General features: G+C 46.3%; 1 protein-coding gene across 1 annotated transcript in view; it reads left to right on the forward strand.

Annotated features, from left to right (window-relative positions):
- Positions 1-4,045: 4,045 nt before the first annotated feature.
- The window catches only part of Slc25a33 (solute carrier family 25 member 33), a 28,354-nt gene continuing 5,527 nt past the window's right edge, over positions 4,046-26,872 (forward strand). Inside the window, exons 1-5 of the mRNA XM_028757871.1 lie at positions 4,046-4,252; positions 16,107-16,286; positions 22,188-22,265; positions 24,257-24,357; positions 25,872-25,938. Coding sequence (XP_028613704.1) covers positions 4,197-4,252; positions 16,107-16,286; positions 22,188-22,265; positions 24,257-24,357; positions 25,872-25,938 — 482 coding nt within the window. The 5' untranslated portion in view covers positions 4,046-4,196. The remainder of the gene's footprint in view (positions 4,253-16,106; positions 16,287-22,187; positions 22,266-24,256; positions 24,358-25,871; positions 25,939-26,872) is intronic.

Consider the following 26,872-nt stretch of genomic DNA (forward strand, 5'->3'; position numbering starts at 1 on the left):
CTGTGTGCCTGGTGCCTTTGGAGGCCAGAAGATGGCATTGGATCCCCTGGAACTGGAGTTACAGACAGTTATAAAGATAAACTGTGCATGTGGTTGCTGGCAATCAAACCTGGATCCTCTGGAAGAGCAGCCAGTGCTCTTAACTGCTGAGCCATCTCTCCAGCCTATGTATAATTTTTATGCCACGCTGGATTCGATACATGAGGCTTTAGTGCAAGCACACTACCACTGACCCAATGCGAAGGACTGGTATCCATTCCCATCTCTGCTGTACCCTTGGAGCCTAAAACACTGATTTAAACAGTTTACGTTAAACAACGTAAACCAATAGCTCTCTCACTGTGTGGTGTTGCTGAGCCAAATAACTTATTCACATATGTCAACAGAAATTCCCAGACTTCCCCTCTGAAAATGCTGCCTGAGTTCATCCTTCCCAGCAAGAGATCCACCGGGGAGTAAATTCAAGTAGTTCACAACCTCCTGCTGTAGTTTCGTAGTACAGGTGCTGCAGACAAATCCTTTCAGGGAACAGGAGCCAAGAGGGACTGGAGAGAAGCTTCACAAGGAGGCCAGTCTCTGAGCTGGCTTAATACTTTGTCCAAGGAGGAGGAAGAAGAAGTATTGTGAGTCCAGAAGGAACCTGTGCCGTGGAGGAGGGCTGACATCCTGGAATCAGAAGCAGCTCATTCAAAAGCACAGAGGCATGACAGGGAGTTGCATCAGCCACCAGCATAGCTGTTGACCTTGAGTGGATGTGTCCTATTTGTTCATAAGAGGGAACAAAACAACCGGGCTGCCAACAACATGGCTTGCAGTGATAATGGATGTGAAAGACCTTGGGAAAGCTCTCACAGGAAAGCCGAGTTGCTGACGAGCAGAGTGGAGTCTCAGCTCTGTGTCCAGCTCAGCACTCTACTGTCAGGCTGGAGGAGAAGCCAGGAGACTGGCTTTGCCTAAGGGTTAGAGCCTGGGTCCCAGCCTCAAACAGCCGCCAAGGAAAGGAGTGGGCTCCCAGGGTGGCTCCTCCTCTGATTTAAAATCAGCCTAGAATGGAGCGTGGTGGTGCCTGGGAGGTTGAGGCAGGCAGGCAAGCCGAGGTCTGTGAGTTCAAACTCTGCTTTGTCCACATAGAGAGTTCCAGGCTGGCCAGTGCTACATAGTAAGACCTTGTCTCCGGACAGACAGACAAATAGACAAACAAACCTCAAAATCCTGCATAGAGAAGGACAGTTTCCTTCTGGTTAAAAGCCAGGCAGTACTCTGCTTAAGTTCCCTACTACCCTACAAACCTCCTTTAACTGGGGCTGGAGAGATGGCTCAACAATCTCGGAGAAGCCCTGAGTTCTCTTCCCAGCACAGATATGGTGGTTCACAACTTTCTGTAACACCAGTTCCAGGATATCTGACTGCCTTTTCCGGCCTCCTTGGACATTAGGCATACACGTGGTATATTTATACATATAATTTTTTTATTAAAAGACTTAAAAATCGCCGGGCGGTGGTGGCCCACGCCTTTGATCCCAGCACTTGGGAGGCAGAGGCAGGCGGATTTCTGAGTTCGAGAGTTTGAGGCTAGCCTGGTCTACAGAGTGAGTTCCAGGACAGCCAGGGCTGCGCAGAGAAACCCTGTCTCAAAAAAACCAAACCCCCCCCCCCAAAAAAAAAAGACTTAAAAATCGCCAGGCAGTGGTGGCACACGCCTTTAATCCCAGCACCTGGAGGCAGAGGGAGGCAGATTTCTGAGTTTGAGGCCAGCCTGGTCTACAGAGTGAGTTCCAGGACAGCCAGGGCTATACAGAGAAACCCTGTCTTGAAAAACCAAAAAAAAAAAAAAAAAAAAAACGACTTCAGCTAATGTAGCTCATTTCCTAAGCAACTAAAGTGAAGGAGTTGGTAGATACAGGAAGGATGAAGAATCACACCTTTTTCTTTCCCGTGTCCAACAGAGAGCATAGCTGGTACGCGTCCCCCCCACACACGGAGAGCTCAGCGATACCACTGGACTCTACTCCCAGATTTGGAGCGCCGCTATGCCCAGCTCTGACTGGCAGCAATGGCTTTAATATAGAGCAATCACTGTGTTTGTAGACGACTGAACCTAGCGGTTGTTTCTAAGCAATGCCCACTATCAAATACAGATTGGCTGTGTTTGCTCACAGCTCGCCTCCTCCTCCAGTTTTCCTGTGTGGACACACAGGCCGTCTGGCAGCAGCTCGGATGGACGGTTAAAGGTGGTGCTATTCATCAGGTGCGGGAGACGGAAGACAAAGGGTTGCTGTGTTCTGCATCTGAATCTTCTGGAGGGTAAAGGAGCAAAGGAGTGGCCCCTGGGAGCAGCCAGCTTTTAGCTGCAGAGTTGATGGGACTTACACAGGCCTGGAATCCCTGGTGGGGGAGGTGGCACAAAGATTGAGACGGGTTCCAAGACTTGTAAGAGCTAGAAGTGTCAGAAGGGGAGGAGGGGAGAAAGTAAGAAAGAGGAAAGAGAGGAAGGGGGGGAGGGAGAGGGAGAGAGTATGAATCAATTTAGAAGCAGACATTTACGGCCTTGGTGCCTGTGCAGAATACAAAGTCACTACCAGGGCAGGGAGCACAAGAGGCTGAGCAGGTTTGGGGGAGGAGTAGAATGATCAGTTCAACCTAGGACATGTGTTTATTAGTTCCTTGGGCAATACTAGGTGGCAGGTACCATGACAGGAACAATCTGTTAAGAACAACCATGAAGTGGTCAAGAACTCCCAGAAAGCTCACATTCCAGGATAGGACGAACAGTTTGAATAAAACAACAGAGTGAGTGCAGAAGCCCACATGAGGAAAGTCACCGAAGTCACGTGATCAGGGTGCTGCCAGGGAAACCAGGCAAGGCCCAGCCAGAGCCAGGCCTGAAGGTAAGAAGATGCCAGTCTCACTGTGGCAGTGATCCAGGATATTTAAACAGAGGAGCAGCCTGGGTATCTCAGTTCTAGCATCAGAGCACACAGTACAAAATTCACACTGAAAAATATATATCAAATATAATGCTATTTATAGAAAGACCAAGACCACACAAGTCACTAAGGGTACACTGGAGGAGAGCAGGCTGTTTAGGCCAAGTATCTTTTTTTCCCCACTTAAGCTCAGAGCTATGAGATGTAACATAATATGTAATCTGTATACATTTATACATATGAAAATATTACAAAATGAAATCCTTGAAAAGATCCGGTCTCAAGGTATAAATGTACTTGCAGCCAAAGCTGATGACTTGAGTTCAATTCCTGGGACCCACATGATGGACAGGCAAAACTGACTCCTGCAAGCTGTACTGTGCCCCCTCACGCTTGCAGAGTGGTATGTGTGAACCCACCACATCCCCTAAACACACACAATAAAAACCACAAAAAACCGAGGCTAGCCTGGTCTACTGAGTGAGTTCCAGGACAGCCAGGGCTACACAGAAAAACCCTGTCTCGAAAAACCAAAAAAAAAAAAGGGCTGAAGAGATGGCTCACAACCATCTGTAATGAGATCTGATGCCCTCTTCTGGTGTGTCTGAAGACAGCTACAGTGTACTCATATATAATAAATAAATAAATCTTTAAAAAAAAAACCCACAAAAAACAGCCCGGTGTTTACAGCTGTACTGTAAGATTGTCTCAAAAACAAAACAAATCAGACAGACACATAAACACAGTTGGTGTTGTTTGTTTGTTTGTTTGTCTGTTTTAAGAGGAGGCCTGGAGCATAAAGCATGGTTAAGCACGCGTTTCCAGCCTCTAAGTAAGACCAAGCCGACCAATGGCTTTGCAGGCCATCCACTTACTATCCAGATCAGCCCAAAGCCGACTGCTAAGCCTCCAGGGCCCGCCCCCGCCCCCGCCCCCGCCTCGCGTTGCCCTACTGCCACGCCCACATCCACCTGCCGTCCAATAGGCGCACAGGATGCGGGCCCACACCTCCGCCGCACCGCGCCCCGTGACGTCACGGCCCGGCCTCCGCCACGTGACGGCCCCGCGCTAGGCTCTGACTAGCGGCTGAAAAGCGCCGCAGAGGCCGCTGACTGGCGGGCTGGGACGCCGAGGAGGGAGCCGGGCGCCTGGGCCTCCCGCGCGCATGGAAGCGTCGGCGGCTGCCTGACGAGGGCAGCGAGGCCAGCGGGACTCGAGACCTCGCGCGTCCCACGAGCGGCTGCGGCGGGCCGCGGAGCCGGCAGGACCATGGCGACGGGCAATCAGCAGAAGGAGAACACGCTGCTTCATCTCTTCGCCGGCGGGTGAGTCTCGCCTCAGCCCCGGCCTTCTCACCCTGCGTGCCGTGGCCTCGGGAATCCGCGTTTCCCATCTGCCGCGGACGGGGGTGAAGCCAGGGCGGGCGGCCCAGGAGGGTCGGGGCTTCCGCGTCCCCATCGCGGGGTCAGCCGACACCGCGGCTTTCCACCCGGCGCGTCCGCGTTCCCATCCCCCACCCACCGGCCGCCACTCGCCGTATTCTCCTTTTGAATAATTCCTAGCTGGTGTGACTATCACCAGGGGCGATCTCGCCGAGTCCCTGTGGCTTCAGCCTCCTGACGTTTTCCTGACCACGCTGCGGTCACTCACTGCTTCAGAGGTGCAGATGCTGGAGGTCCCAGGGTAGCTAGCGCAGGAGGTACTGTGCAGGGTCAGAGAGCTGCGAGCAGGTGTCACAGGGCAGCCCGTGGCCTGCCCTGCAGTGTCCAGGGAAAAGGATGCTGGCCTGCACCACGTGGGAGGGTAAATGGGGACCTCGGAAGGTTTGTTTGTGCTTGTCGATCCTAAAGCACCTTCAGTGATTTTTCAGTGGAGGAATCCGTTATGGTAGGGGGATACAACTAGGAGCTGAAATAACACCCTAAAAAAACAGAAGTTTGGGTTTTTTTTTTAATTAGTATTTTTTTCTCTTTGTTATAGCTGCTAGTGGCTTGGGACCCTTTTGGTGCAGGTTTTCAAACTTATCTATAGAGCTGTGTCCCTAGCCCTGGGGTCTTGAGCTTTTTGAGACTTAGCCCAACTATTGAAGTGTAGGGTGTTTTACATAACATACAGCGTTTATCCTGTGTTATCATCTTCACTTGAGAACTTTAGCTGTGGCCTGGACCTAAACAGTTTGTTATACTAGAAAGTAATGGTTGAAGAATTACCCAGAAAATAACCGTGATGAAAGGGTTTCTGATGTCTTGGTACTTTTACCTGGCAAGCAGGCGGTTTCTTTCTCCAAGCAGATAGCTTTAATGGTTGTGCTTAGGCTGGAGGAATTGTTTGTTCATTCATTTTGGTCAGCCCCTCATTCCTCCCACCCATGTCTTCATTGGTATTACCTTTGAGTGTAAGCCTCAAGGAGGCACCCTTAGAACAAACCGCTTTATATAAATGTGTCATCCCTTGGGAATTTAAAACATTTCTAAAGCCAAGAGAAATAAGTTTATACTCAATGGGTTGGTTTTGGTTTGTTTGTTTGTTTTTTACACTTTTTTTTTTTTTTTTTTTTTTTTTTTTTTTGGTTTTTTCGAGACAGGGTTTCTCTGTATAGCCCTGGCTGTCCTGGAACTCACTCTGTAGACCAGGCTGGCCTCGAACTCAGAAATCCGCCTGCCTCTGCCTCCCAAGTGCTGGGATTAAAGGCGTGCGCCACCACCGCCCGGCTACACTTTTTTTTTTTAACTGAGTGGTCTCTTAGGTTGTGTGGGTGCATGGTGTTTAACTGGAGGAGTTTCAGAGTGGCCAGTGTTGAGGCGCACTATAGTTGATGGCACTGTCTGGATGGATCTCCCTTCACACCCTTCACAGTGCCCTCTGGCTGCCAATTCCAGCCTCTGACGGTCTGATAGAGAATACTGCAGTGGGCAGCAAGGCTTCCGGGACTCATTAAGAGTTTATTAAGTGTTGTTGTCTGAAGCTGTGGTGTTTAACAAGTTCTAGTTCCCTCATTAGCCATTTAAGATCTCTGTGCTTGCGGACGAGAAAAGAAATGAACCCTCAAAAAGATGCTTTCAGAGTTACTAATTAGATTTTAGACTAGACTATCTTTTATTTATTTATTTATTTATTTATTTATTTATTTATTTATTTTTGGTTTTTCGAGACAGGGTTTCTCTGTATAGCCCTGGCTGTCCTGGAACTCGCTCTGTAGACCAGGCTGGCCTCGAACTCAGAAATCCGCCTGCCTCTGCCTCCCGAGTGCTGGGATTAAAGGCGTGCGCCACCACCGCCCGGCCTAAACTATCTTTTAAGGTAGAGCATGAAAGGAGTTGTATATAAAGAGGGCACAGCCTCTAGTCAAAAGGCGGGGGTCCTGATAAGCGCTTTCCTCTTGTTTGGCTGGCGTCTCTCCAGAGAGCTAAGTTCAGTGCCTTTGAGAAGTCTGTGATCTTGCTTTTAAAATCTGTGGTGTTTCCCTTGTTTATTGAATACTCACTGAAGGCTATGTTCCCAAACAGATTTAACGATATCACTAATTATAGTAATACAAACACGTTTTGTTTTTTTGGAGACAAGGTCTAGAACTTACAGAGATCTTCTGTCTCTGCTTCTGCCTCCCAGTACCACCATTAAAGATGGATGCCACCAGGTCCCGCTGACACACTTTTCTAGCTATCAGAGGCTTATAAGTTATTTATTTATTTATTTATTTATTTATTTTATATATGTGAGTACACTGTTGCTGTCTTCAGACACACCAGAAGAGGACATCAGATCCCATTACAGATGGTTGTGAGCCACCATGTGGTTGCTGGGAATTGAACTCAGGACCTCTGGAAGAGCAGTCAGTGCTCTTAACTGCTGAGCCATCTCTCCAGAGAGGCTTATAAATTAATATAACTAGTGAAAATTTATTTAAAAAAAAAAACAGACTGCACCAAAGCAATTCATAGTCTTTATTTATTTATTTATTTATTTATTTTGAAGAAACAAGTCTCTGGATTATTTCCGAAGGTTTCATCCTATATTAGCATAGAATAGTCAGGTTTTCAGTGTAACATATTGCCCTTTGAGAAGAGAACAGAAAGCCCACCACAGACCAAAATCTAGAAATAACCGCATTGGAAAAGGTTCCAAGTGTGTATACGCCCCATCCCAATTTTATGCTCACTTTAAACATAAGATCAAGTTCTTTTTGTTTATTTTTGTTTGTTTGTTTTTTTTCGAGACAGAGTTTCTCTGTGTGGCCCTGGCTGTCCTGGAACTCACTCTGTAGACCAGGCTGGCCTTGAACTCAGAAATCCGCCTGCCTCTGCCTCGCAAGTGCTGGGATTAAAGGCGTGCGCCACCACCGCCCGGCTCTGTTTGTTTTGTGTGGGCAGGTCTGGAATTCACTGTATAGCCCAGGCTAGCTTCATACTCCCCGCAATCCTGCCTCAGCCTTCTAAGTACTAAGATTATAAGGCATGAGCCACCTTGCCTGGCTGGCTCAAGACCCTGCCTGCTCTTCACTTTGCTTTCTTCGTAGTGATGGTTTTCATTGTAGTATATATTACTGAGTAGTTTACCGTCAGTGGGTCTGTGTTTACTATTCAGTGCCAGGTTGTGGAGGGAACAGTGTGGAGGGAATCCAGTTCTAAAACCTGTGTGAGTGGGCACCAGTGAATAAATACACCATCACAGAGCGAATGGCGTAATTTATAGCAAGCATCTAAACACACTGATGGCGTCTTTCTAATCGTCACTTTATCCCTTCTCAGGCACTAGAAATCATACCTGTGGCGATACAGCCACTGAGTCAAACTATCTTTTAGATTTGATTTTATGTATATGGCTGCTTTGTCTGCGTGTATGTTTCTGCATCACATATATGCCTTATGCCCACGGGGGCTAGAAGAGACCATTGGATCCCTTGAACTGGGGTTACAGAGAGAAGTGAGCGCCATGTGGGTGCTGGGAATCAAGCCTGGTCCTCAGGAAGAGCAGCACTTATTCTTAACCACCAAGCCATCTCGCCAGTCCCCATCCAAAGCATTTTAAAGGTGTTTGGCCTCAGCGTTTTTGTTTGCCTCCTAGCGTTGGGTCTGTGTGGATGAGCTTCATTCCTGGTGTTAGTACCTGTAAGGTTTGTGTTTTCCTCGGTGTTCTCAAAGCAAGAGACTTTGTTACTCTAACAAAGATGTAACTTTAATTTTCAAATCCTATTTTCAATGATGGTTCTTAATCACATTAACCTTCCTTGTAACCCACCACCCACCAGAGGTAGTGGAAAAAGGATAAAGGGGGGTGGGGATGTCTTTGGAGCAACTCCCATCTGTGTTGTCTGGAAATCAGGAGTTCAGTTCTCAGGTTAGTAGGCAGCAGCAGCTCGATCCACTTGCAAACACCTCACAGATACACCAACAGTCCAGTTCGGTAGTGTCAGGTTAGCCACAGCAGTGACACTACCTGCCAGAGACAGCCAGGCCTCAGCCTCGGCACAAGTCAGCAGGAGGGACCACCAGGAACACAAGAAGTTCCCAGTTGTGCCTCTCTCAGGCAAGTGAAGATCAGCGAAGATGTGAGACCCACAGGCATTACACAGCTCGCTGTACCAGCAAGCCAGGCTCAGCCTCCGTCACTGTCCAGCGAGTCCTATCTACACACGCCAAACATCACGTGTCCTCCACATGCAAAGAATCCTTCCTCGTGAACTGATTTGCCTTCAAGGACCTGGGGGCTTGTGTTCTGGTAATAGAGACATCCTTTGCCTGCAGTGCTACCAAGGAGTGGTGATTAGATCTGCTCTGTGCTGGAGATGACTGGACAGCTGTTGTAAATTCAGAGGTTGACAGGCTGTACTAGATGCTTTCAGTCTTATTGTTTCTGTGTGTGTGTGTGTGTGTGTGTGTGTGTGTGTGTGTGTGTGTGTGTGTTTTATAATATGCAGTTATATGACCTTTAAAATATTTTTAATAAGGGCCAGGAAATAACTTTATTGGTAGATTGTATGTTTATTATGATGATGGCCCTGGGTTTTTGGTTTAATCCCAGCATGCTCAAAAAAAATATTTTAATGGGAATATAGTAGACCTTTAAGATCTGAAAATGTATAGCCCATATTTTCAGAATGTGTTGTCTTTCCACAGATCATTGACAGAGCTGACAGGTGTACTCTCTGGTACTGTGTCCCTACCAGTTTAATCTGGTTACTTTGAAACATTACAGAAATGGCTGTTCATTGCTTAGGGAAAGTATAGAGACCATTCTGACTTAGCTGAGGTCTGAGGAGACAGCTCGCTGTAAAGCATTGCTAGCACACACAAGGTCTTGGTTGTATCCACTGAACTATAGAAAACAAACTAACAATAACACATACTTACAGGAATTTTTATTAAATATAATGAGCAATATTTTTATCAGGCTATTTATGTACTATTATGTATATAATTGACTTCTTCATCTAGTCTATTTGTGTATGTGAGAAGAGGGGTGTTTGATTGATTGTTTGTTTGTTTGATTGTTTGTTTGATTGATTGTTTTTGTTTGTTTGTTTGTTTCTAGACAGGGTTTCTCTGTGTAGCCCTGGCTGTCCTGGAACTCACTCTGTAGACCAGGCTGCCCTTGAACTCAGAGACCCACCTGCCTCTGCCCCCCTAGCATTTGAATTAAAGGCGTGTGTCACTACCTCCCCTCCCACCCCCCAACCCCCGCTAAGGATGGAAGTTTTTTTGTGATGCCCAGCAGGTTACAACTACCAGTCAGTATTGAACAATTTAATACCGACTTGTCAACTTAACTCTGCTATAAATGGATGTGGTCTGAACTGTCCTAAATAAAGAGAAACTGCTTCATTGCTGAGTTACATATCAATATTGCTGAAGCTGTATTGGTATTAGGTAATGTTAATTTAGCTTTCTCTTATCTTCGAAAGATTCTTTTGAAGGAGTCTTCGTCACTTGGGATGCTTTTTTCCCCTTAAGATTCATGTATTTTTATGTTATGCACATGGGTGTGTGGCTTGCCTATGGGCATGTGCAGCATGAGCATGCCTGGTGCCCACTGAGGCCAGAAGAAGCTACTGTACCCCTTGGAACAGGAGCTATAGAAACAGCGAGGAGCCACCGTGTGGGGGCTGGGAACTGAGCCTGGGCCTCCACAAGAGCAAGCAAGGACTCTTTCACTACCGAGCCATCTCTCCAACCTTAGCAGTGCTATTTAAAGCTTTCTTTCCAAATGAAATGGAATAGAGGATGTATCATTTCAAGGAGAAGAACCATCTACTTCCAATTGTTTTTGCCTTAATGAATATGCAATTTGCTAATTGACAATCTCATAATCCTGATGTCCGATATTTAAATAAACTAACCAGAATATTGTAGTGTATGCCAAAAGTAACTAATGTTCTTCAAGTAGTGATTACAGAAGTAGCAGAGAAGAGGAAAAATTACTGAACTGCCAACGATTAGGAGGCAGAGTACATGTTGGGATTGATTGTTGGTAGAGCCATTTTGTACCTATGTATAGTACATGAACTTGGGAATCAGTTTACCACTAGTTGGGTAGTGATTTTTATTATAAAGAGCACGTTGGGACCCGAGAGGTAGCTTAGTGGGCAAAGGCTCTAGGGGAATTTATGATGAGAATCTTGGGCCGAGTCACATGCTCTTCTCTGAACAACAGTGTGGTAGAGTACATAGTATCTGTTAATAGGTTTAAGTGAGTCAGAGTTAAAAGTAGAAATGGCCTCGATCCCACTCATACTGTATGGCTTAGGAGACAGACCTGGTTAGGACAGAAGGGCCTACGCCAGGAGGCTGCCAGCAATGCCACCACCCTATTTACACTGCCTCCAAGATGAGCTTGTTGTCCTCCCAGTCTAGACTGGAGTTTTCCAGCTTTGGCCAGGTGATTGTTCTCCCCTGTGCTTTTAGGATGTTTAACAGCCTCCCAGTTTGCTAATAACATCACTTCAACAACCAAAAATGTCTTGAAATGTGGCTAGATGTCATGGAGGTGGTGGCAGAATTGCCTAGGCTAGGAACCAAGGAACCGAGTCTACAGTAGTGGTCTCAGATTTTGATCACATGGCCCTAAGATTACAATGTTCTTGTGTTCCTAGCTATGTTGGTGTGTATGTATATAAAGGTCAACTTTTTTTGTTTAAAGACAGAGCCTCTGACTTAGGGTTTTACTGCTGTGAACAGACACCATGACCAAGGCAAGTTTTATAAAGGACAGCATTTAATTGGGGCTGGCTTACAGGTTCAGAGGTTCAGTCCATTATCATCAAGGCAGGAACATGGCAGCATCCAGGCAGGCATGGTGCAGGAGGAGCTGAGAGTTCTACATCTTCATCTGAAGGCTGCTAGCAGAATACTGGCCTCCATGGCCGGGCGGTGGTGGCACATGCCTTTAATCCCAGCACTTGGGAGGCAGAGGCAGGCGGATTTCTGAGTTCGAGGCCAGCCTGGTCTACAGAGTGAGTTCCAGGACAGCCAGGGCTACTCAGAGAAACCCTGTCTCGAAAAAACCAAAAAAAATAATAAAATAAAATGAATATTGGCCTCCAGGCAGCTAGGATGAGGGTCCTAAACCCACATCCATAGTGACACACCTACTCCAACAAGGCCACACCTTCGAATAGTGCCACAAACCATTGTCCTAGAACCTGGAGCTCAACAACTTGGCTACATTGGCTGGCCAGTGAGCTTTGTAGATCCACCTGTCCGTTACTATGGTTACTTGTGAGGCAAGCATTTCACACACAGGGCCATCTCCCCGACTCCTGCCACCCCAACTCCTGCCACGAATAGTTTTAGTACTCTCTTTATTTTATATGTATGAGATATACACAAAATATACATTAAGTTGTAAAAATTTAAGTAAAATTTTTCTCCATATTTTCCTTTAAAAATTTTTATTAGTCAGGTGGTGGTAGCACACACCTTTCTTTAATCACACTTGGGAAGCAGAGGCAGGTAGAGCTCTAAATTTGAGGCCAGCCTGGTCTATATAGTGAGTTCCAGGACAGCCAATACTACACTCAAAAACACACACAAATTTTTTTTTATTTTGTGCGTGTGTGCGTGTGTGTGTGTGTGTGTGTGTGTGTGTGTGTGTGTGTGTGTTACAAGTGTATGACAAGTGTGTGGGTTCCTGTGGAGACCTAAAAAGAGTATCAGATCCCTCTGAGCTGAAGTAACAGCAGTTACAAGCTGCTGGATGATGGGTGCTGGGAACCAAAGTTTGGTTCTCTAGAAGAAAGGTGTGAGCTCTTAGCTACCGAGCCATCTCTCCAGACTCTGTTTTCTTTCTTTACACCAGTGGATATCTAGAAACACATCTCAGTATATGCACTCCACTTATGATAGCCATTCTCAGCCTATAGGTCATGATCCCTGTTGGTAGTCACACAGTCCTTTCACAGGGGTCACATAACATATCCTACATATTATATTTACATGATGATTATTAGCATTAAAAATTACAGTTATGAAGTAGCAACAAAGTAACTTTATGGTTGGGAGTCACACAATATGAGGAACTGTATTAAAGAATTGTAGCATCAGGAAGGTTTAGAACCACTGACTTAGGAGATCAGTGATTTAAATATTCCTGTCCAGCTAGATAGTTGATCCCCCATCTCTGATGCTAACACCACCTACCATCATGTTGAATATGACTTCCTAATATCTAAACATTGCCTGAAGATGCTCAGAACCAAGAGGCCGACTCCATGGCTCTGAAGAGAAAGATGCTTATCAGTATTGGGCCCTGGAGAGGAGGGGTGTCTTCCTGTTACTCTTCCTGCTTTGTCCCAGCCCCTAGTAGGTCTGGATTGCAAATTGAAGGGCTCAGTTGGTTCCATATCCTTCCTAAAGTAGGGGCTGTAGTTGTGCCCAGGCCAACAAGATGAGAAGAGGCTAGAAAAGAACATAGGTGACTTCCTACCACAGGATTATCTTGCTGGCTTCTGGGGACATAGAAGGAGACTGTCGTGGGCCTCATTGGCTTTAGTGCCCAGGAATATGTAGACTAGAGAAAGAAAATACTCAGTGCTGCCACAGAGTTTCTGGCCAAGTGTGTTAGACTTTTTTTTTTGTTGCTGTGATAATCAGCAGAAACAACTTAGTTGGGGAAGGAGTTATCTATCTGGGTTTGAGTTTTTAGCAACTTCAAGGTGGCCAGGAAACAGAGAGAGAAAGAGAACATTCCCTTTCATTCCATGCAGCCCTCTGTGATGCTCTGACCCACATCGGGGGCAGATTTTCACCCCTGGCTAATCCTCAGACACACCCAGATGTTTGTTCATTGTTTATATAAGTAAAATAAAATAAAGAAGCCCTGAGAAGGACGACCCCACTCCTCTCTGTCTTGCCTCCCTTCAGCCCTATCACAGCCCTTAACCGCCTTTGTGGTTGCTGGGTGCCAGCCTCCCTCTGCAGCACCATGGTAATGGGGTCGCCTAGTGAGTGCTAGCTCACTGGTAATAATGCCAGCACAGTGTTGTGTTCAGCTCGAGTTTCTGGATTTTGTTTTGTGAGACAAGGTCTTGCTTTGTAGCCCTAATTGGCCTGGAATTCATGATAATCTTCATGCTTTAACCTCCCAAATTCTGGGGCTACAGTGTACATCAAAGAAGCCCAGGCTACCTCTTCCCATTCTCTTGTCTCCCTGTCCTCTCCTTCCCTTCTTCCTGAATCTTGTCTCACTCCTTCCTCCCTTCTTTTTTGGTAGTAGGCAACAGCTCAATTTATCTTATTTTTCATGCTATGATCATAATTTTAACACAGGTTTGCCTAAATAGCCAAATAAAGCTGTTTCCTCTCCTCCCTCACCCATATTTATGTTTCTGTTTAACATTCAAGTCCTTTTGGCAAATTGGGCTAATATATTCCCACACCATAAGAAGATTGGTGGAGGATTGGATGCTTATCACCAAACAGTACTTTTGTTTCCTTCTTCCCTCCTTCCCTCCCTCCCTCCTTTCTTCTTTTCTTTCTCTTTCTTAGACAGGGTCTTGCTGTGTAGTCCAGGAGAGCCTCAGTCACGCAGTCTCCCTCTCTAGAGTGCAGGATTACCCATGCAAACCATAGCATCCAGCAGAAGCAATCTTTTAACCAATGGCGTAGTCCAGTGCTAAGTCACAAGGACCTGGCTTCCTCTGTGTGACCATAGCCGGGAGTAGTGTGCTGAGGCAGAGGGGAGCGTGCGGGCACCAGTGCTGGTGTGCGTCTGCTAAAGGGTGACTTTCTAGAACTGCTTCTCTTTTCCCACTTTCCTTTTTAGGATTGATTGATTTATGTATGTATGTATTTAATGTGCGCAGTGTTTGGCCTGTGTGTATGTAGGGAAGCGAGAAGAGGACATTGAGAATCCTGGAACTGGACGTAAGGAGAGGTTTAAGCTGCTTCATGGTCCTGGGAACTGAACTCAAGTCCTCTGGAAAACTCAGAGACTTAGGACTCAGCAAGTCCTCCTAACCTCTGAGCCATCCTTCCAGTCCTTCCCACTTTATGTTTGAGGCTGGCGTTCTTGTTTATTTCTCCCACTGCCCTTTGTATGTGAGCTTCTGGCTAATTTTCCCTTGTCTATTACCCATCTCACTGTAGGATGCTGGGGCTGGAGTTACAGACACAAACCACTCCAACCAGCTTTTTTTAAAAAATGCATTCTAGGAATTAAATTCAAGTCATCAGGGTTGGGTGAAGCCCTTTTCCCAGCTGCTGAGCCATCTTGCCAGCTGTAGGTCTGTGATTTAAGTCCTACCTGGGTATCCAGGAGTCTGAGAACCCCACAGCAGACCCAAGGAACCAGCTCCTGCTTCCCCACATCTCAGCCTGTACTTTCCTACCCACAGAGCGGTGTCTCAGAGCTTTCCCACAGTCCCACAGCCCTACACCAGCCCACATGGGGTAAGCACAGTCAAACTCCCCTCACTCAGCCTCCCCAAGAGGCAGTGTCTGGGACAGACTCTGACAGGTAGAGGAAGTGCTCCCCCAAATATATATACCTTAAAAGGTACTGGATCACTTGGTGGGTACCTGTTGCCCAGGCTGATGACCTGAGTTCAGTTGCCGGATCCACGTGGTGGAAGGAGAGAACCCACTCCTGAAAGTTGTCCTCTGATCTCTAGACAAGTGCTATGGCATGCTTTCCCCACCCCCAATACATGTAATTTAAAAAAAAAAATATTTTCTCTGAATTCTCAACTAAATAATCCTTGGCTGAGCAATTACCATTTGTGAACGTGTTTGGTCCTGATGACACAGATGCAAAGGCGAGTGAGACCCCAGAACCAAACTTGGACTTACTCTGCTTAGGGCCGTGTTCCTCCTCGAGGGAGGAAAGTCCATGTTGTATGGTACATGGCAGTTTGCTGTAGCTGGCCCACCCAGCATGGTTTGTAGATAGTGTTGGGGAAGAGAAGGTGGGAATAGGTAGCTTAGGATAAATAAGTGCATCTTGAAGTTGTTTAAGGTGTTGTGGTACACGCCTGTGACTAGCTGCTCAGGATGCTGAGGCAGGAGAATTGCAAGCTGGGCAATTTAGTGAGACCTTGTCTTGAAGTAAAATAAAAAGGTCTGTGAGTATAGCTCAGAGCATCTGCCTAGTGTGAGCCTGACTTCATTCTGTACCAAGAAAAAACGTGTTTAAATGGAGCTCAGCGGGTTGTGAAGGGCAGAACTGATGCCATCGTCTTAGAGGAATGGCCTGGAGAGACAGCAACTAGGAAAAGACCGTGTGTGCTAGTCAGTTGTGAAGGAAGGAACTAGGACTTCATAGGTGAAGAAAGTGTACTGTAATATTCAGTGGTGTCCACGTTAGATGATCTGCTGTAATAAACAGATTTCCAAAAAAGTAGCACCATCTGAATATTCGGCTTCGGTGTGCAGAGATGTGGTCTCCAGACTCTTCATGGCGCGTCTCATGGTGAGACTGGATGAATAAATATCCAGTGGGAGTTGGTTGCAGTACTGTGTGGAGGGATGGCACCAAGCTGTTGGCAAGTGGCCATGTGGCATCTGAGCTGACGGGTCATTGTAAAGTGGTTCTCTTTAAGTCTGGGTCCTCAGCTCGTGTTTTAAGTCTTTGAAGTGGTATGAAATGAACGGGTACTCTGTTTTAGAGAGGAAAAGACTAGCTGTCAGTCAGACTTGCTGACAGACGTATGCTGCCTCTGACCCTGCTGTGGCCTTTCTCCTGCAGGTGCGGGGGCACGGTTGGTGCTATTTTCACATGTCCACTAGAAGTCATTAAGACGAGACTGCAGTCTTCAAGACTAGCTCTTCGGACGGTGTATTATCCTCAGGTTCATCTGGGGACCATTAGTGGAGCTGGAATGGTGAGACCAACGTCTGTGACGCCTGGACTCTTACAAGTTCTGAAGTAAGTGCAGCCCAGTCATACAGGCCTCCCCTGTCACTCGCCTGTCCACTTTATACAGTTTGGTCCAGATAGAAGAGTTAGATTTCTTATTTATTTTTTGAGGACTGGGATGATGTGCCATAGCACATGGGTAGAGGGGAGGGCTCTGGGGATCAGGCTCAGGTTGTCAAGTTTGGTGACAGTCGTCCTTACTCAGTGTGCTGGTCAGATGGGTTTTTTGTTTGTTTGTTTTTGTTTTTAGTTAATTAATTAATTTTTAAATGTACATTGGTGTTTTGCCTGCACTTATGTCTGTGTGAGGGTGTTGAATCTCCTGGAACAGGAGTTACAAACAATTGTGACCTGCCATGTGGGTGCTGGGAATTGAACCGAGGTCCAGAACTGCCAGTGTTCTTCACCACTGAGCCATATTTCTAGCCCTGGTCAGATTTTTAAAAGAAATTCCTGCCAAGGAGGATCAAGTTTTCAGTTTTAACACTAAGAGAATGAATTCCCAAAAGCAGGTGGTTAGTGGTGGTTAGTAATAAGCACGGGAAGGCCAGAGGCCGGGGTGTGTGAGGCAACATGAAGGCCGGTGAGGACAAACAGGATCTGTGGTCCTCAGTGACAGAGAATGCTTCCCCTTTGTCCTTCATGAGATGGAAGTGGGTAAGCAGGCCACTTCACTAGCATTCAGAAGAACTAACTGCTTCATGTGACTAGTTACCATTTACTGTGCACGAGAAACCATTACCCAAAAGCTGGACTAAGCCTGTAAGGTAAATGTGAATGTTTCTCTTCCTGCAAGTTTTATGGGATGTGTATTCTCCATCTCTAGTTTTTTATATCTCCAGTAGCCCCACCTATGTGAGTTATTCATCACAGCAGAAACCAGAGGAGAAGGGCACTTTGTTGTTGAAAATTCAGGAGCCACTTCCACACCACACAAAAGCCATTGCTCCACCACAGACCCATAGCAGCGGGTGGTCGGTCAGTCAGTGGCTGTGACATCACAAACTGCCACTTCCACATGAATAGCCATTTCCACTGTGTTAATGTCAAATGTTAACCATGGAATTAAGTCAGCTTCTTACGTTAATGGTGCTGCCAGTTAAAAAGGTCGTGTGCAGTTGTCTCACTTGAGCTGTATTTCTTTAGCCTGTTGTGTATGTCTTTAGGATGCTCCTGCAGTGCGGGCTGCTGTCAGTACCTCTCAGGTTTTAAAAAGATTCTATTGAGTTTTTACCTAAGCCTTAAAGATTAGTGTCTGGCCCTGAGTTACTCTCATCCTAGAGAGAAAGACTTGCAGGTTAACAATTGTAGATGCCCAGAGTTGTGTTCAGTGTACATCCCACTCATTTCTAGAACAGTTTGGAGCAGCTAAGAGCAAGGTAAACCAAAACCAGAGCGGCTCAGCTCACGACTGGGCTGCAGCCTCCTTCAGGTCCTGTGTGGAGATGTAGCTGCTACTGGCCCAGAGATGCCAGGAGCAGGACCTCAGCCCCTCCACTGGCTGCTGCTTCTGCTTCCATAGCTGTGGCTGCTGCCATACCACCTCACCTCTTCCTTCTGTGGCAGGGTCCCGGGGCTCCCTCAGTGACAGCTGTCCCCCAGTGGACTCAGTTAGTCACCTGTGAGAGATGGGGTTTCTCACATCTACCACCAGCAGCTGCCTATGTGGACAGCATGAATGTTTTCAACTCATGCCCAACAAAATGGGTGCAGACCAGAGCTCCTGCCCTGCTAGGCCCTGAGCCTACATGGTTAAAAGAAGCTTCATTCTTGTAGCTACAGTTCTGGGACCTTGGAGCCACTCTGGAGACTTCTCTCCATCCACAGTAAATGCTGTCAACTCTGCTTTCAAAGTATGTAAGAGGCTAGCGCTGTCCTGGTGAAGGAAGGCTGTGCCATCAGCATGCCTGTGCTGCAGTGCTGGTGCCCGAGATGCCCGGGCTTGAGATGGAGCCAGCCATACTCCTCGCTCTGCTCACTTCCTTCTTCCAAGCAGCAGCCGTCCCTGGGCCTGCAGACTCTTCACTCAGCAGTCCTGTGACTCTACTGTTCCCCTCCAGCCTCCTTGTTCCTTTAAAGGCACAGGAATGGGCATGGCGGCACACGCCTTTAATCTCAGCACTCAGGAGGTAGAGGCAGGTGGGTCTCTGAGTTCAAGGCCAGCCTGTTTTACATAGAGAGTTCCGGGACAGCCAGGGCTACACAGTGGGATTCTGTCTCAAGAATAACTGATAAAAGCACAGGAACATAGCTAGCACAAGTTCCTTGTGCCAGCTTATCTCTGGCTTTGACACCTTTGCAGGTATGTCCTGCAGTGACCCAGTTATTTAATCTGAGCTCCCCAGCCTGCCTTCCTCTTTCACCCACAGCTCCTACCTCCATCCTCCACCTGCACTGGTTACTTATCACATGTTCTTTGTCTCCTGGCTCTCACTCCACCCTGGAAGGTGGGAGGTGTTTTGTTTTGATTAATAAGGTGTCCTCAGGCTCCTTAGAATGTTGTGTGTGACTGGAGAAGCACTCAGTACCAACCAAATGATTTTTAGGAAGTTGAGCGAGTCAGTAAAGGTCATGAGAATGGCCTACTGGCCTCCCTCCATGCAGACACATTCGTGCTGTTGTCATTAGTGAGTACTTTCCTGTGCTCCTTAAGGTAAGGTTTGCAGCAGAATTTCTTTGTATGGTGAGTCCTATTTCCCATCTGAAGAAAGCATGTCCTCAGGCTGTGTGGATGTTCTTGTGGATAAGATCCCAAAGTAGTGAACAGTGTCCTGCTCTGGGAGTGAGGTTAGCGAAGGTAGCTGCTTTGTACTCAGCCATCTGAGCTAAGCCAAGGGGCAATGCACTACCAAGAGGGCTCTCTGTGAAAGATAAGCAAAGAAGGCCCCAGACCTTTTCTGTATACCTGGGTTCATTCAGTTCTGTTTTGTCAGGTGTCTCCTTTTTTGAAAAAGTATTTCTTAAGTGAAGATTTTAATTACTGAAGTACCTTATTATTTTATATTTTAAGGTATTTTTTAAAAGTTTTAATAACTCAAATGTATTCCTGCATATGCATGTATACTACACATACGCGTAGGTGGCCAGCAAAAGGTGTGGATTCTCCTGAAGCTGGAGATTTACAGGCTGCTGTGAAGTGAGCTGCCCCATAGAGCTGCTGGGAACCAGCAGGAGCACCAGAGGCTGTCACCCCTGCGCTGGGAACCAACAGGAGCAGCAGAAGCTGTCACCCAGCTCCCTTTCTCAGTCTAAAAATCAGTGTCTGTATCTTTCAGAAACGGCCTCGTTCTGGAAGATATTTGGATGAGGTACTTGTCTCTCCTGTGCATCCGGGTCTAACCTGGGGAGAGAGTGACAGACTCCAACAGGACTCTGATTGCTTTTTACCTGCTTTTCCAACATGAAAGGTGACGTGCCTGTGGGAGAGTGAGCCTGGATCTTTCAAAACTGTGTGCTCTGTTAGTGGGAACTTGGTTGTTCTAGAAGAGTTTATAAACACCCAGATAGGGCAGAAGGTCAGCTTATATAACAGGTTTGACTGGTTGCCACTGTTAAATGCGTAACTATGGAGACTGTCTTTCTTCAGCTCTTAAGAGGCACAAGTCACTTGAGGACACATGCTCCTTGCTGCATTATGGATGAGGGCTCCTAACTTCCCAGAGCCAGAGGTTCCCTTCAAGGTCTTAAGTAGCTTGTCGGCTGCACAGGGCTCACTGCTGGAGCCCACAGTGACGGCTACACATTGTCAGGCAGAGCAGCTTCCGAGTCTCCAGTACCTGCTGTATCATTGGGCGTGGCTCACCCCAAGGTGCTACCAGAGACGTGTTTTGTTCGAGGGGCTTGGCTTTTGAAGACAGTCCTCTTTGAGCAAGACAATAAAAATAAAGTGTTAACCTTAATTGAAAACATTAAGTTGTGCCTGATAGGAGCCAGGAGGCTTATTTTTGGCTTTGTGACTCCAGTGAAACTCCCACGAGTTTCATTTTGAAGCACTGTGTTCATAGAGAGACCCTCCCATCCTTGATTTCTATAAACTTTACATGCTATAATTTCAGTCTCAACTATTAAGGCATGTAGAAAGAGTTGTTGGTGGTGTTGTTTTTATTTTATTTGTTTGTTTGTTTGGTTGGTTAGTTTTGTTTTTTTCAAGACAGGGTTTCTTTATGTAGCCCTGGCTGTTCTGGAACTCAGAGACCCACCTGCCTCTCCTCCCAAGAGCTAGGATTAAAGGTGTGCACTACTGCCTGACTGTTGTCGTTGTCTTTTAAAGAAACCCTTTTGTTCTGAAATAATTTCAAATAGTAGAAGTTACAAGAATGACACAGAAAATTTGCTTGTGCCTTTTTATAGACATGCCCAGTTTTTAACATGTTACTGTCCTTGTCATTTTGGCCCTGTGTTCATTCATAAACCCTTCTGAACCATTTGAAAATGTGCATCATGCGTTTTACTCCTGGACCCTAATTCTCTACTGTCCTCAGAAACACAGTGTAGTCTCCAAGTTCAAGGACTTTCATCTTGGGGCTGGAAAGGTGGCTCAGTGGGTAAGAACTTTCATCTTGGGGCTGGAAAGGTGGCTCAGTGGAAAAGAACGCTTCTGTTCTCCCAGAGACTGAGCATCAGTTCCCAGTGCTCACACTGGACAGCTCACAACTACCTGTAACTCCGTGCACATACATACACACTAAAAGTAAGGTTTATTTTATTTTATTTATTTTTAGGTTTTTCTGCTTTCTTTTTTTCTTTTTTCTTTCTTTTTGTTTTTTGTTTTTTGTTTTTTGTTTTGTTTGTTTGTTTGTTTTTGTTTTTCGAGACAGGGTTTCTCTATGTAACCTGGCTGTCCTGGAACTCACTCTGTAGACCAGGCTGGCCTCAAACTCAGAAATCCACCTGCCTCTGCCTTCAGAGTGCTGAGATTAAAGGTGTGCGCCACCACTGCCTGGCTAAAAGTAAGTTTTAAAAAATAAATTTTTAGTAGGCAATGGTGGTGCATGCCTTTAATCCCAGCCAGCACTCAGGAGGCAGAGGCAGGCGGGTCTCTGTGAGTTTGAGGCCAAACTGGTCTACAGAACAAGTTCCAGGTCTAACCAGAGGAACCCTGTCTCAAAAAAACCAAAAAGGAAAAGAAAGAAATTTCGTCTGTTTGATCTGACATATTATACACATGTAATCCTAGCACTTAGAAAGCTGAAGCAGGAGCATAGCAAGTTAGAAACCTGCCTGGACTACACAGTGAGACTATTTCCAGAAACAATAATAAAACCATAATAGTTTGTGGGGCCTAGGTTGCAGGGAAAGCAGAACTGAGACCTGAACCTGGAGTCTCCCACATGCAAGATAAGTGTATATATCTTAAGTCAGGGGCTCACTGCCCTCAAGTCACTGTGGTCTAGGCAGACCTTGAATGTGTGATCTTTCTGTCTCAGCCTACCTGAGAAAGTGAAATTTCAGACTGAAGTGAGAGTAGCTGAGAAATAGGCTCAGAGATTTTCTAGGACAGTCTTTCTTTTGGGTTTATTCTGTGTAACATTCCTGTCTGGTTCTACAACCTTCTCTACAGAGGGAAGTAAGAGTCAAGGGGCTCCTAAACATTTTATTCCTTCAAGGCGACGCTGTGAAGGTTGGCTTCTTATAGCCCAGATAGGCTTTACTCAGAGGTCTTGGTTTGTTTTGAGACAGTTTCATGTAGCCCAACTAGCCCCAGACCCTTTGTAGCCAAGGATGACTCCACTGCTAAACTTCCTGTTCCTGCCTCCCAAGGACTGTGATTACAGGGATATGTCACTGCACCCTGTTTGTTCTGAGGATCCACTAGGGTTTCATGTTCTCTAAACATTTATCTAACCAGTCTCATCTGCAGCTATAGGATCCAGAAAGACTCTAAAGCTATGTCTCTTTCTTATTATTCAGATCGATCCTGGAAAAGGAGGGACCAAAGTCACTCTTCAGAGGCTTGGGTCCAAATTTGGTTGGAGTTGCCCCGTCAAGGTAAGCACTTAACTGCTGAGTGAGCTCCCGGTTATTCAGTATGGATCTTTTCTTGCCCAAGAGTGACACTGTTGAATGGCTGTTTGCCCTCCCCCCCAACCCCCCGTAGTAAAATTGCCTAACCATGTCTCACATGGAGAAGCAGTGGTGACCATGGTGACCAATCTCTCTAAGGGAGAGCTTCTTACCTTGAGTGTGGTGTGTGGTCAGTCCCTGGGTGTAGAAATGCCCAGGGTTGAAGCACACACAGCTCCTTGTTATCTGCTTTCGTAGCAGGATATCCAGGGGGCGGACCCACAGGAACATTCGTCTGAAGGAGTTACAGAGCCGGGTCAGGCGGGTCAGGCGGGTCAGGCGGGTCCTAGGCTTTACTTTCTATATTACATCCTTGGATTTGATTGTATTTTTTAAGATTTATTTATTTATTTATTTAATTTTATTTGTGAGTACATTGTCGCTGTCTTCAGACACACCAGAAGATGGCATCTGATCCCATTACAGATGGCTGTGAGCCAGCATGTGGGTGCTGGGAATTGAACTCAGGTCCTCTGGAAGGGCAGTCAGTGCTCTCAACCACTGGGCCATCTCTCCAGCCCTTGTCCTTGGTTTTTTCTTTTTAAAGCCTTCTCAGAATTACACTGTCCCAGCATGCCAAGCTGTTGCCTCCATTCACCTTTTTGATGAAAATACTGGCCACAGTCCACGTATTCATTAACCTCGTGTGGCTAGTGTCTGTCTCTGCATAAAGCTATGGGCAGTGCTAATAGACAGCAACTGTGTGTGTAAAAGGGACAAGTGGCAGTGTTGTCATGGGCCGAAGTCCTCTAAAGATGGACTTTAAGGTTTTAGTTGCCTTTTCTGTTTGGAATCTGGCCAAATTCCAGTGCTTTATTCCGTAAAACGAAATGGGTGTGTTTGTTTGTTTAGACAGAACAGGGCCGTAAAAAGCATAAACAAGGATGAAGAGGTTTCATCGAAAGGTCGAGTATCTCTGAGTTACTCACTCACGGGGAAGAGCAGAGAGAACAGGAGAGCCACAACGGCTGGTTCTCACCAGGCTTCTCGCTCTAAGAGTTAGCGCAGAGGGAGCCTGCTTATGCTGATTAAAGCTTGCCCCTGTGGGAAACATGTTACTTTTCTCTAATCCTGATTTCCTGGAAGGAAGGCCAAATGACCTGGTAACAGGAATGGAAACTTCAAATGATTACACCACCACTACCACCACTGTTGCCCGGACTCCCCTTCTGTCTTTTCTGTCCTGATCTGGTGCCAGAACTTAGTCCGAACCAGTGGCCTTCTGGGATTCTGGTCAGTAGTAGTCAGAATCCTTAGTTGCAGTAGATTCTGTGATGGCCCGCTGGTCAGCAGAGGTGAAGAGAAGCATCGCTCCTGCATCACAGAGATGAAGCACACCTCCCCAGTCATTGCAGGCAGTTCAGACTGAAGTCTGCACTAGTTGAACACAAGACAAAAGCAGAGCGTGATTACATTGTAGAAACAGTGCACCTTTCAAAAGACAGTACACGCCCCCACTCAGATGCTTACCATTCACCCAGAGTGTGAAAGGAGCCAGGTGGCGGTGGCACACACCTTCATCCCAGCACTCCAAAGGCAGAGGCAGGTGGAGTTATGAGTTTGAGGCCAGCCTGGGCTACAGAGTAAGTTCCAGAATAGCCAGGACAACACAGAGAAACTGTCTCAAACTGTCTCAAACAAACAAACAAACAAACAAAGTGAAAGGACTTTTATATGCATTACCAAAAATCTCATTTACTGTTATTCTGGAAATGGCTGTCACCACTTAATTTCTGGAAAGCATGAACATTCCGGTGCAGTGTCAGGCCTTGGTGTGAGTCCTGCCTCCTGTTCCTGGCTGGCTAAGATCTTTACTCTCTGCTGTGGTCTCTTATTTATGATAGATGTTGCAGAGGGCTCTATGTACTTTAAAGTGCAGTCGTGATCTCTTCATGGTGTTCTGTTTGTCCCCACAGGGCTGTGTACTTTGCATGTTACTCCAAAGCCAAAGAGCAGTTCAACGGCATCTTCGTGCCTAACAGCAATGCTGTGCACATTTTCTCAGCTGGCTCTGCAGGTATGTCCCCTAGCAAGTGAAGCGAAGACTGTCCCAAAGTATGTGTTGTTTGTTTTGCTTTTTTTCTTTCCAGGAATTAGATGTTAACTCCCTGCTTCTTTTGACCCTAAAACTATTTCCCAAAGCTTTGTATTGGAGTTTGTAGAACATGACTATTAGCAGTTTATAAACAGATTCCATTTTCTCAGACCACTCTAGCTTCATACTCTCTCTCCAGGCGCCCACACACTTCTACACTGGACAAATGAGTTCTTCATCTTCCTATTTCCCTACTAAATGCTGATGGGAAGGAAGAGCTGCTTTCTGACTCCCCAAGGTGTCTGGGGTGCATCTGCCCTTAACAGCTGACTTGCACAGCAAGAATCAGGGTTTTATGTGTTGTGTGGTACTGGAGGCTGAACTTAAGGCCTTATGCCTCCAGATGGTCTGTTCTCTTCTGAGGAAGCACTTCCGCCACACTGTGGAGCTCAGGCAGGACTTTCCCCAGGGAATGTGTGAGAAAGCACTGGCTCCTAAGTCACTAGGAGAAGCCTCTGCCCTTCTACACAGAAGCTCTGTCCATTTAAATCTAACAGAATATTCTAGAGAATTTAGATTCCCATTTTAGAATTTCTTCCTTCTGCCAACAGCCTGTAATGTGTCCACACCAATTTCCTTTGTTAACAACTCTCAATAAAATTACTAACCCTGCTTCTTTTGACCCTAAAACCATTTCCCAAAGCTTTGTATAGAGTTTGTAGAACATGACTATTAGCAGTTTATAAACAGATTCCATTTTCTCAGACCACTCTAGCTTGGAGAAAAAGCAATATTAAGCAAACTTTGCCACACAAGAACAGCGACTCCCCTTAATACTGAGCCCTGAGCAGGACAGTGTACCATTCCAAAACAGGCTGATCCATGGCGAATTAGCCGTAATCCAGACCCTGTTAATCAGCTTTGTAACGCTTGTAAACTTAACCCAGAAGAACCCTGGGTAAAGCAAGCACACCTTGGGGGAGCTTTTCAAACCCTTGTCCTCCAGTGACTTAATTAATCTGCTTACTGAGGACTGTGGTGGGCACTAGCCTTAGAGGAGAACTGGGCATGGATGGTTGGGGCTGGTCTGGAATGTTACCAGCTGCCGAAGGCTTACCTAATTACTATGGGCCAGTGGGTTTTTAAATGTTTGTTTCCTTAAAATTCCAAGTTTGAATTCAGTTAACTGAAGACTTAACATCCTTATTCAATGTTAGCCATAAGTGGAGATCAGCAAGTTTAAAAGTAAATTATTTCTGGATCTGAAGCTTCTAAATTGGAATTTTAAATAGTTTTTGCCCCAGGATTGAAATGAACCGAAATGATAGCAGCGCCACCTAGAGGCCGAAGGGCTGTGTGTGGCAGTAGCTGCTGTACTGTGGGACGGGTAGAGAGTGATGAACCCATGGCTTCTGTGCCCAGGGGTGCAGGCCACTGCATCGTGACTTGAGAGCAAGCACTGGCTGTATCAGTGATGACTGTTTTTTCCCCTCCAGCTTTTATCACAAATACCTTAATGAATCCTATTTGGATGGTTAAAACGAGGATGCAGCTAGAACGAAAGTAAGTCCTTCCTTATCTGGAGTCTTCCTGCTGTGCTGTTCCCTCTCCCAACACCAACTATGAACTGGAAATAGAGGTCCTTAGCTACCCCCTCTGGATTTCTCTTTAAGTATATATAGAAATGTCCTTTGAGATCTATCCTGACAGCATGGGGGGAGGGGCGGGGGAGCCCCAGAGAGCAAGGGAAGATGGGCAGAAGGGCCTCTCCATGGTCCCAGCTTCCTTCCTGGGTGTTCCTCTCCGGGGTTCTTTGTGGAGCTCATGTCAGGAGGGATGCTGTGAACTCTGCAGAGGCCTGGCTGTCTAACAGGACACCAGTGAGGGCACTTTGGACATAGCCCCAGATGTCCCTGGTGTCCTGAACCTAACCTGGAGAGTTCTTTTTGCTGTTATTGTTTTTTTCAAGACAGGGTTTCTCTGTGTAGCCCTGGCTGTCCTGGAACTCACTCTGTAGACCAGGCTAACCTCGAACTCAGAAATCCACCTGCCTCTGCCTCCCAAGCGCTGGGATTAAAGGCGTGCGCCACCACTGCCCGGCTTCTAACCTGAAGTTCTTAGTTGTGTTCCTTGAGTGTTCTTGTGGAACCTACAAAATGTTTGCACTTTGTATTTTGTTGAGACGGAGTCTTGCTGTGGAGTTCAGGCTGCTTCAGATTTGCAGTCTTGCTATCTCAAGCCTCCCCAGGGCGAGGCCTACCGCCTATTACCCTTGGCTAGAGCAAGGGTTTTAAAGAAATAGAAAACAATTGAAATGAACTCATCAGCATCTTTAAAATTTGTGATACAGAAATGATGCTGCTTTTATATGTAAATCAGATTTCTCAGCAGGCCAGCAATAGCTGTGAATTTTCAAAGAACCAAGTATAATAAACAATGCCTTTTAACTATATGATGAATGTGGCAGGAAAATGTTTCTTTCTTTCTTTCTTTCTTT

This window comes from Grammomys surdaster, unplaced genomic scaffold, assembly GCF_004785775.1.
Source record: "Grammomys surdaster isolate TR1022 unplaced genomic scaffold, NIH_TR_1.0 126185, whole genome shotgun sequence".
NCBI lineage: Eukaryota > Metazoa > Chordata > Mammalia > Rodentia > Muridae > Grammomys > Grammomys surdaster.